This window comes from Impatiens glandulifera, chromosome 6, assembly GCF_907164915.1.
Source record: "Impatiens glandulifera chromosome 6, dImpGla2.1, whole genome shotgun sequence".
NCBI classification, from domain to species: Eukaryota; Viridiplantae; Streptophyta; class Magnoliopsida; order Ericales; family Balsaminaceae; genus Impatiens; species Impatiens glandulifera.
This window is the reverse complement of record NC_061867.1, coordinates 21712624-21724307: the sequence shown is the minus strand read 5'-3', so window position 1 is coordinate 21724307 and position 11684 is coordinate 21712624. Positions and strand designations below refer to the sequence as shown.

Sequence of the window (11684 nt, the reverse complement as noted above, 5' to 3'; positions counted from 1 at the left end):
GATAATATAAAATATAAATCTCTTTTTCAAATTTTGAATGAAATAAAATAAAATATAATCTGAAAGTTAGTTAAAAATTAGTTTGTGACTGATACCGAATTTTCCCCACAAAATTAAGTAAAGAAGTATTTTGGCGTGTAAAATAATAACGCTCTAAGAAAATATATTCTTTAAAAGTTCGATGCTTAATTATACATGAGAAAAAACATCTTCGTAAGGTTAAAAATAGTCTCCATTATTTTACTTCCATTCAATTACTAATTACCAATTGCTTTCTAATTACTCTGTTTTTAATATTTTTGACCTTTTCTAGAAATATTTTACACTTATTTTATTATGTTTAATTTTGTAATACAAAATAAATATAATATAGCTAAATGAAAAGAAAAGAAAACAAAATGGAAGTAAGGGCCATTGGTCTAGTTCATTAGCTTTGGGCCCAAGTTTCGGTTTTGAGCCTCGGCAGAACTTAGGCTGGGTTATAGGCTTGCGGTTCAAGGCTGGTTCTTCAATCTCCAGTTTTAAAACATGTGATCAGTTTTTGTAATTTCTTAGGGTTTCTATTTTTAAGCTGAGTAAATCCGTTTTTCTAATTTTAAAATTTAAATTTGAATATTATCAATATAAAGTGATTAAAATAAAATAAATTCAACCATAAATTTATAAATCATGTTAGTAGTAAATCTTTATTAATTATTTAAATAATTAAGTTATGAATGAAATATACTAAACTTAAATATATAAAAATTGAAATTAGAGACAAAAATAAGAGTTTAAAGTAGGTCTTAAATCCTTTCTAGAAATTTTAGGAATTTATTTGAAACATAACTAACATTTAACAACGACACACAAAATTGAAAATTTGGACAAACGTTTGAAAAACTAAAATGGTGAACATTGTTTTAGTTCATTTCAATCATTGTCCCTTTTAACCATAAACTAAACTAGCATCACTATTTTCTTCATATTTTCTTTGCTAAATATTCATTTTTTCTTCTCTGCAAAGAAAATAAATAAATTAAAATTATTATATATTATTTTATTTTGTCAATTTATTTGCACTAATAAACTAGCATTAATATATATATATTTGTAGACAATCATTTTTCACTAATCAATTTTATAATTTATATTTTAAATAAATTTCGAACCTATTGCATAGATTATTAATATACAATTATTTTTGGAGTAATTTAGATTTTAAGAATAATTGATTTCAGGTTTAAAATAAATTAAGATAATAGTTTAAATTAAATATTTTGGACTATTATTTTATTTAAAAAATGAAGACTTTTTTTTAAATGTCAAAAAAAAAGAATAATAAAAAAATGTTAGTTTAAGTTATTTTCAATAAATTAATTTTTAATATTATTGTAGACTTGTTTTTTTTATTCTATTAGATTAAATAGTTTATTTTAGGAGTAAATGGTTAGTTAATTAGGTTTTTAGAAAATTATAAGCGTTATGGGTATAGAATTTAGTCTTTATTTTTAATTATAATTAAATAATTAGTTGGTTTAGTAGTTAATTAGTTTGAACAAAAAAAATTATTTTTGCAAATTAATTTTGATTAAGTCTTTCTTTTGTTTACTTAGTTTGTTTGATTATTGGTTAGATGTTAGTTATGATTGATTTTATAATTGATTTATTAATTAAAATTTCCAGTTTTACAGGACGACCAAAGATCCGACCGTGACATCAAGAAAGTCTCCAATCAATTCCAAAATTTGGTCAAATTTAATTCAATTCAAGGTCAACGAAAACCATGTGCCAAATGATGGCAATTTGAAATCAAGCAAGACCATGTGTCGTTGGAAGCAAAGAGGAAAAAACTTTGTATTTAAATTCAAATTCAAATTATCTAAGTTGTCAACCAAGAACTTAGACCATATCAACCAAGGGTCTAAGTTGTGAGGTGTCATGGATCCTCTATATTTAATGAAATGGGTAGAGTAGGTCCAATTCAAGTGGATGATATCTAAAAACTTCCACTAGTAAAAAAAATGGCGTCATCAGGAAAGTCGAGTTCAAAAGAAGGTTCGACTTGATAGGTTGATCTGCTAAGAAGTCTGCAACAATGATTCCTTCAATAGATTTCTTAACCAAATACGTGACAAAACTACCATCGAAGGAAGAATCAACCATCAAACATTCATGAAGAAGAATCAACCATCGAACAATCAAAACTACAACTATAATTACGGTGACAAATTCATTGTAAGATGTTTTAACTGTAACGCTTTGGGTCATTTCAGGTCGGAATGCAGATGACCGAGACGAGATGACCGGAAATCGGCAAACAACTATCAGAGGGGTGATAACCAATAAAACGGTGAAGGAAAAGAGACTCAAAAAGCACTAATAGCTTCTGACGGTAGAAGTGAGTGGGCCTACTCCGACAGCGATGAAGAAAGAGTCACTTGCTTCATGGCTAAGGAAGAAGAGGTACCTAACTCTCAAGAGGAATTCGATTTCTCAAGTGCTGAATTAACTAAAGAAGATCTGGTTATTGCACTCAACGACATGATTGTTGAGTTCAAAAACCTATCCACAATTTTATCGATCCGGTCAAACGTTGAAATCAGAAAGTCTAGTAGATTCACAATTTACGAACCGGTTGAACCATCTTTTGAGAATGAGAAGCTCAAGAAAACAGTTCAACCACTAACCGAAGAAAACGAAAGAGAAAAATATGTCATGGGTGCCTGGAATAAATCTAGTGAAGCGGTGAGTCAGATGTCTATATACCAAAGACATCCCAAATACATGTTTGGGCTCAACTATAAAGGCAGCAAATCGGCTAACCGGAAATCTTCCAACAGGATGAAACTCAACAAAGGCAATCTTCCATTCGTAAGATTTGTCAAGAGCTCTTCAACCGACAATGAGGCAGACCATGATTCAAAATTGGACAAGGAAATCAAATATGTAGGTCCAACTGATTCGGATAAATGACTTCATCCTAAGAGAAGAAAAACCAACCGGCCAGTAAGAAAACAAATCGATACACGCTCATATAAGACTAACCAACAATCTCTATCACGACATAATGAGGTATTTACATGAAGACAGAGAGATGTCAAGCTGAGTACCAGTAAAATAATTAGAACTACTACTGGGGAAGTCATCTGCCTTATTAAAGTGTGGATCCTTAAAGGACTAATCAATCACGGACCCAAGTAAAGGTGGGTACCAAATTGGTGTAAATATTTATTTTTTCAGGTTAGGAGGAGCAAGCGGTTAGGAAACTCGGAATGGTATCTGGACAGCGGATGTTCCAAACATATGACCGGAAACAGTGGACTATTGACCGAAATTATTCATGAAGCCGGTGCAATGATCACTTTCGGCGACAACTCTAAAGGTAGAGCTGTGGGCAATGGTAAGATTGTCCATGGCAATATCTCTATAAATAATGTACTCTTAGTTGAAAACTTGCATTTTAATTTGCTAAGCATTAGTCAAATGTGTGACATAGGATATACAGTTGAGTTTTATAAGCATGCAGACTTATTTAAAAACCCTCAGGGTAACATTCTATTAACAAGAAACCGGCTAGGAAATATTTACAAAGTAGACTGGAAAATCGAAATTGAAAATCCTGTTTGCATGATGGCTAGGAATGATCCGAATTTGCTCTGACACAAACGGTTAAACCATTTGAACTTCAAAACGATAACTTTATATGTTCTAAAGAGTTAATTCATGGTTTTCCAAATATAAAATTTGCAAAAGATAAAGTATGTGCTGCTTGTCAAATGGGAAAACAAATAAAATCATCGTTCAAAAGCAACGAAAATTATCAATCTAAACGATGTTTAGAACTACTTCACATGGATTTATTTGGACCAGTTAGGGTCACAAGCCTAGGCGGTATGCACTACACTATGGTTGTTATTGATGATTATTCTAGATTACTTGGGTAACATTTTTGGCATCTAAAAATCAAGCTACACCGAATTTGATTAAACTGCTTATAAGACTGCAAAATGAGAAATCAATCCGAATAAATAAAATCAGAAGTGAAAGAGGAATCGAGTTTACAAACAGTACCTTAACTACCTTTCTTGAGGATTCCGGTATTAGGCACAAGTTATCTAGTGCTAGAACACCTCAACAAAGCGGACTCACTGAGAGAATAAACCGAACTCTCAAGGAAGCCGCACAGTCTATGATATCGATTCGGGTGTTGCTCAAAAATTTTGGGACGAGGCTATCAACACTACATGTTATAGACAAAATTGATTTTTAATCACCAAACGGCTAACTAAAATACCGTTTGAAATATACAATGACAGAGTTCCTAACATCCAGTATCTTAGGATCTTTGGTTGTAAGTGTTATATTCACATCAACAGTAAAAAGTACTTGACCGCTTTTGATGCAAAATCAGATGAAGGAATAATGTTAGGATATTCGGCTGTTAGCAAAGCATATAGAGTATATAATACTAGGACTTTTACTGTTGAAAAATCTTCGCATGTTGTTTTTGATGAATCTATTGAACATAATACTGCATCACCCTTTGATCTACGCTTCCCTTCAGACTAATCTAAGTATTCAAGCTCCAACATATGAATCACGACAATGCCAAGTAATACTCGAATCAAAATATATTTCACAACTAGAGAAAACACATTAGTAAAATCAATCTCTAAAATTGGACAATAACCTTCCTCATCGAGTCTTCGAGGAGGTCTAATTTCATATATAGGCTTATCTACAACAATATGATATTGTGGTGCAAGCGGTGAAGTATCTGACAATTCTGGTGTAGTTGACGGTAGTGTTGTAGGTTTAGATTCTGATCTACTTTCAAAGTCCACCTACTTACTAAATTCTTGCTTAATTTTATCTCAAAAAGTGTTAGATTTTTGCTCAATCTGACCACAAGAAAATATAAGAGGTGTAGCATGTAACATAGATGTCTCATAAAAAACACCTCTATACACCATAATTTATACCTCTTTACACCAGACTTGTAGCCGATGAAAATACACTTCATAGATCGAACCTCCAATTTTCATTTATCAACATGAGCATACACCGAACAAAAAAAATTAAATTAGAATAAATAGAAGGAATACCATACCATACTTCTTGTGGAGTATGTTTACTAATTGCAGTTGACGGAGAATGGTTGACGAGGACACATGCTAAATTTATAGTTTCAGCACAAAAAGACTTTGATAAATCAACATTAAGGAGCTTACATCGTACCTTCCTCATCAAAGTTATATTCATCCTCTCTATCACACCATTATGTTGTGGATTCTTAGACACTGTATGGTGCCTTACGATTTATTTAGTTTTGCATAGAGAATTAAATTCTTTAAAATAGAACTCCAAACCATTATCAGTACGCAAACGTTTTATTAGTTTTCCTGTCTATTTATCAATCATAGTATTCCACTTCGTAAACTTAAAGAACACATCACTCTTTTTCTTCAAGAAGAAAGCCCAAACTTTTCTAGAGAAATCATCGATAATCATTATCATATAATAAGTACCTCCCATAGAAGGCACCAAGACGGTCCCCAACGACCAGACTGGATATAATGTTCCTTTAGGGTTGTGAATTACTTTAGAGACCTGACTCTTTTCTGATTGTCGATGATGCAATGCTCATAAAACTTTAATTTACTAATACTCTTTCCATCAACAAGTTCTCGCTTCCTCAACTCGGTCATTCTATTCTCACTTATATGACCAAGTCACATATGCCACAATTTTGTGACATCATTATCAAAAAAACGAGGAGGTAACGACAACAACATTACCTACAATGGTGAAGTTTTTAAGAACAAATAACATATCAAGTTTTCTTTTTTATCTTTCATCACGACAAGAACATATTTACCAACCTTAATAACTCCACCTTCAACCGTGTACTTGTAACCTTTTGAATCGAGGGTACTAAGAGAAATAAGATTTCTCTTCAAACTAGGAATATGTCTCACATAATCAAGTGTTCGAACAACTCCATCAAACATCTTGATTTTTATTATTCCTATACCCACAACCTTGCATGATGAATTGTCTTCCGTTAACACAACACCTTTAGAAATTGTATCATATGTTGAAAACTAGTCTCGATTGGGACACATATGATACGTACAGCCAAAATCGAGTATCCGATCATCTTGCGACATTGCATCACAAACAAAAGGCATGAGGATTTCATTGTCTTCGGTGTCAGCAATATTGGTTTTGTCGCATTTTTTGTCATCTTTGCAGGCATAATATCATCATCTTTCTTAAATTTATTTTGTAGCTTACAACACTCATATTTATGTGGCCCCTTTTCTTGTAGTAATTGCAAGTCTTCCAAAGTTTTCTTGAATTATATCCATTTGTTTGATAATATTTTGAACCATTTTCATGGATTCTCTCTTGAGAAATAAAGCTCTTTGTCGAACCATCAGAATAATCAACAAGATGTTTCATTTTCTCTCCTTAGAGAATTATGCATTATAAACATCATTAGTCGTGATAATATCAAGACTAAATAACATAGTATCACGAAACATTAAAATTAGATCTTCATCGTTATACGTGACTTCCAAGGCGTCTAGATCAATAATAATTTATTTAAATGTTGATAAATGCTCTTGTAGAGCCATACCTTTAGACATACGATGAAAATATAAATTTTGCTTCAGATGTAGCTTACTAGTAAGACTTTTTGTCAAACATAGTTTTTCTAGCTTCATCCTTAACCCAACAACACTCGTCTCCTTCAGAACATCTTGTAGAATATTATTTAATAGATTTAGATGTATATGAGATATAACATTGCGACCCTTTCCCTTTATCTCTTCTATTGTCCACGATTTGGGCATCTTATCAAACTTTAATAGAGTTTCGTCCAAATCCATCTGAGTGAGCAAACCTCGCATCTTTATATATCGTAAAGAAAATCTAGTGTTGTGATCCAATAACGGAATACCGTACTTCATATTTGATATCTCCATAAATATATATAGTCTCAGAATAAAAAAAAAAGCTTAAGGCTCTAATACCAATTGTTGACAAAACAAAATATGAATTTGAGACTAATCAAAATAGAGAAGAGATCAATATAAACAAGAAAGCAAGTAAATAATAAACATTTACGTGGAAACCCCATATGGGAAAAATCACGGGGAAAGGAGGAAAAAATTACTATGGTTAAAAGATTACAATTTAAAGAGAGATAAGAGTAGTGACAAATTCTTTGTGTGAATGTTGTAAATAAAATTCTAACTCAAACCATATATTTATAGGTCACAGGTCTAATATCAAATAGTTATAATTTTATTTTATATTATATTATTATATCGTGAGCTTAGGTTTATGTCTCGATTAAAACTCTTCTGAGTCACCATAATCTAAAAAAATTTAAATATTATTCTCATATTATGTTGGTGGGTCTTCACACTGAATAACTGTACAATATGAATAATTAGAACATCAACCAACACAAATTACATTATTCTCATATATAGATTTGAATGTTTCACATCATTCAAAGGAAAGCTGAATTGGCTCAATGAGGAGCAATGTGACACGTTCCTTGTTTTTCCCTTTAATATTATGCCCATGCGCATCTCCATATTGATACATGAAATGAGCTGCCCTAGCAAAGTTTGTTGCTATATCCACAAATTTTTTACTAAAAGGGTTATCTGGCTTTACACGAGCTGCATTTACCTTTTTCCATGCCTCTCTAACGAGTCTCTTAATATGTTGTTGAGCTTCTTCTTCAGAGACGTTAGTTTCATGCATATGAATTTGAACTGATTTGAGTATGTCACCTCGTTCCAATTCATTCTACAAACCAAAAATGTAACCGGAAAAGATGAACATACATAAATATATTAAGAAAACAGTTAGAGATTAGTACTTTTAAATAACAAATTAAAAGTTTATAGAGTGATTTGCCTTTGATGTTTCCAAATCATTGACTAGGCGAGCAATCATGGAAGGCCATTTGATGATATCATCATAATTTTTAATTGCTTCCATTCCCTCTTGGGTGATGGGATGAGAAGCACAATTACTGAGGAAATACCCATGAATGGCCATTACAGATGTTGTAACAGACATCCATCCATGGTTCAAGTACTCCTCAAGAGAAGGAACATAACCCCCATGAAACCACCTCGATTCCTTTATGTAGCACCCACATAAATCTGTCCACTATATCAAAACAAAACATATAATGATTCAAAAATTGTAATAAATGGATAAAATGATCTTGATGATCATAAGAAGTTATCAAACATGAATAATGATACGACATCAATAGTATTGTTGAACTTGGCATGCAGAAAAAATAGTACCGCTTTTATCAGGTAAGGGAGGGCGTGGACTCCAATCTTCATTAGAGCCTCATACCCCAATTCGTTGACCAAATTGACATTGCCAAGAAAACATATTTTCATATAATCTGGCAATGTTATGGCAAGATTCACGTTCCACCTTCCAAATAAAATTGATATATGTAAATATATATACCATATATTGTTAGTTTGCCCAAATTTTCAATAGATTTTATGAGTTAACCACCTATTACATCATATGATCTTACACATTTAGGTGGAATAATAAGGATACGATATAGATATAATATTCTTTCAAAAGTTTTATATAGAGATATAGTATTCACAACAATTGGCTTCTTAAGCTAACCCCAATGTTATTTTGTTTATTTTAATGTAAATGATACATTAAAAAAGAGAAATGAAATCTCACCCGAGAAATGCATCGTTTAAAAGCTCAAGTTCTTCCAAAGTGCCAAAGACATCATAAATATCATCAAGGCATGTGGATACTTGGTTGACTCTTGTGGCCATCCTTCTATAGTATTGAAACTCAGGTTGCGGATCATACACAGCTGATAAGGACCATAGGTAACATTCAACCAATCTGTCCCTCGCGAAAGGTAATTTCTTGCTCCATCCTAAGTTCTCCCACCATCTGCATTATAAATTTAATTAATTGAAAATTTATAACATTTGTTGACAGGAAAAACATATGATGATAAATAAATGTCTTTGCCTATTAAGCTACAGTTTTATTTTAAGATTAATCCTCTTTAATAACACTCCTATAAAAATGAACTATCTCTAATCAGGGTTTATCTTAACCACCTTGATGCATGTTTGAGGTCTTCTTGGTGTATAGCTTGCACCATGTTGAAATCCAACTTAGCAAAATTGAGGAGGGCTGTATTGACATCTTTTCGGTTTTCATAAGCATCAATGAACCACCTCGCCTCAAATCTTTCCATTGACCAATGGAGGGGAAGCTCAAGAGCGTGATTCACAAGCATAGACAAATATGGATTCTTTATTCTGTTTAAATTTTCTTTTAATTGTTTTGTAGCAAACTCTCCAAACTTATCCATTATACTTTCTTCCTCAAAGCCATGAAATGAGGCCTCATACAAGGACAACAATCCCTTGATATCCTCACGCAAGGACTCATTGAAATTCCCATCTTTGTCTTTAAATTTGTCGAAAATATCTGCAAAGGAAACCAAGTAATTTAGTTTTCAATATACTTACCCAAACTGTATGCTTTATAGGTTATTTTATCAGGTTTATTCTTTGAAGGTCTCCATTTTCACACGAATTTGCAATTCTATAGGAAAGTTGGACTGAGCAGATGAGCAATTTGTTTATTTAATTTTTTTTTCTCTTTTTAGTGGAGTTTGAGGTATTTATAGTTTGATGTATTTTATGTTTTAAGTTGCACTCAAAACACTTTAATTAAATATAAGAAATCTTAAATATTTTAAAAAAATTACTTAAGATATATGAAGACACTATAAAATATAGCACAAGAAGTAATGTATTCACTGTTATGAGTTACCATATTTATAGTCAGACCATTTATATATATATGAACATACTAACCTGGCGAAACATTATATCCATATTGTCTGAAGAGTCTGAATCTGACCGATGCCTCGTTTAAATCGACTATTTCACTCGACCAGTCTGTTTCATTGTATATTGCCTCCAAACAAGCCTCTATCTCTTTCTCAAAGTGATAAGACACTCCAAGTCTCTTGATTGTGTCAATGAGCTCCAATTTCTGGAATGGGATCTCCATGTTTTCTAAAATCATTATTTTCACCTCTTCTTTCAGCTTTGTTGCCTTCATCTCATAGACTTTGCCCTATAACATGGATTTTTTAGTACTATATATGCATGATAATTCACATAAATAAAATGCTTACCACATATTTGCTGTTAAGCGACTGTATGTATTCATATTTCCAAATGGTTGGACCATAGTTAGCAGAGCGTCTCACTATGGGTTGTTCGTCATTGATTTCGTTCACTTTGGTACTCATGCTGCAGTTGAGCTGCATGTTCCATTGATGATGGTTTGTTGAAACTTTTGTTGGCATTCTACGCAATTGTTGTTTAGAACTGATCCGCGACTTCTCGTTAGTGCGATAAATTTTGTGAGGAATGAAAAGGGAATCCAGTGAAGATATGATCTTCATTTTGCACTCAACACAAAGAGTAGTGGCTTGCTTAATTTGAACTTTAGAACTTATTAGGTTGCTCAAGAAAAAAAATTAATATCTTAAAAGATTTATATATATTTTTGGACAACGAAAAAATAAACATTTTTTTGTTTGAAAATAATCAATATAAAATAAAAGGCCCATAAAGAGAAAAATATTACATGTAAATGTCATGAAAATATTGCAAGATCAAAATTATAATAATAATAAAACAAAAATACAAATTAGTTGGCTCAAAAGTATTTAAGAAAAGTAATGGTCCCAAATTATACTAAAGAAAGAAACTTATTTTGAAGTTGCATCAAAAATATTGTTTTGATACCTTGAATAAAGAGTGACTTGTGACATTTGACATTGAGAGTTATAATCTATTTTAATTCTTGTCTAACAAACCATGGATAAACCCAAGCCATTTTTTCGTTGATCATATCTTCCTAATATTATATATGATACGGACCTCTAGCCATTTTTTCGTTGATCATATCTTCCTAATATTATATATGATACGGACCACTAAAATATATTGTCTTAATTTGAATATAGTTTCTTTAATTTGTTCTTTAATATTTTTATTAATAGTCGAAGTGGATGTAAAAGGACTTTTAATATGGACATCATTCCTCCTTTATATAATGATTTACTTTATTCAGCTTGACAAATCTCTTGTGGCTTTGGTGTCAGGTGGGAGCGAAGATAAGAATTTGAGAACTCAGCTTACCATTGCATCTATGTTTTCATAGATTTTAAAAGAAAATTGTAGAAAAATATGTTTGATTTATCAAAATTAATTCGAAGTCCAAGTAAGTACCAATAACCACAACATTTCACATAAATGCTTGAGATTGTCTATAATTATTTGCACCATATATACATAACAAGGGAAATTTGAGGAAATGACCCTCAAAAGGCCTTAAATGCAGAAAGTACAGCGCTTTAAAAAAAAAAGCGTTGGTGACCCTTTTACTGTTTTTGGACAATTTTGCCCATGTCGGAGGTTGCGTGACGCAACAAGAATCGCGAGATGAATTTTTTTTTTCGTCTCGCAACGCGATTGCGTGACGCAACTTGGGTTGCGTGACACGATTGTGTGACGCAACTGGGACATTTTTTCCAAAAAAATTTCATAATTAATTTTTTTTTTAAAATAAAAAGATAAAAA

At 31.9% G+C, this 11684-nt stretch overlaps 1 protein-coding gene across 1 annotated transcript; it reads right to left on the bottom strand.

Moving 5' to 3' along the window:
* Window positions 1–7503: 7503 nt before the first annotated feature.
* Window positions 7504–10363, bottom strand: LOC124943347 (terpene synthase 10-like). The gene is made up of 7 exons (XM_047483864.1): window positions 10229–10363; window positions 9903–10167; window positions 9135–9510; window positions 8737–8961; window positions 8325–8463; window positions 7924–8181; window positions 7504–7812 (listed from the first exon to the last, which is right to left on the bottom strand). The coding sequence occupies exons 1-7, from the start codon at window positions 10361–10363 to the stop codon at window positions 7504–7506; spliced, it is 1707 nt and encodes a 568-aa protein (XP_047339820.1).
* Between the last annotated feature and the right edge of the window lie 1321 nt (window positions 10364–11684).

Coding starts and splice junctions, on each gene's coding strand:
- LOC124943347 (XM_047483864.1), bottom strand. CDS start 10,363: ATGCAGCTCAACTGCAGCATGAGTACCAAAGTGAACGAAATCAATGAC. Junction 9,511..9,902: donor TGGATATAATGTTTCGCCAG/GTTAGTATGTTC, acceptor TTTCCTTTGCAG/ATATTTTCGACAAATTTAAA. Junction 8,182..8,324: donor TCCCTTACCTGATAAAAGCG/GTACTATTTTTT, acceptor GTTTTGATATAG/TGGACAGATTTATGTGGGTG.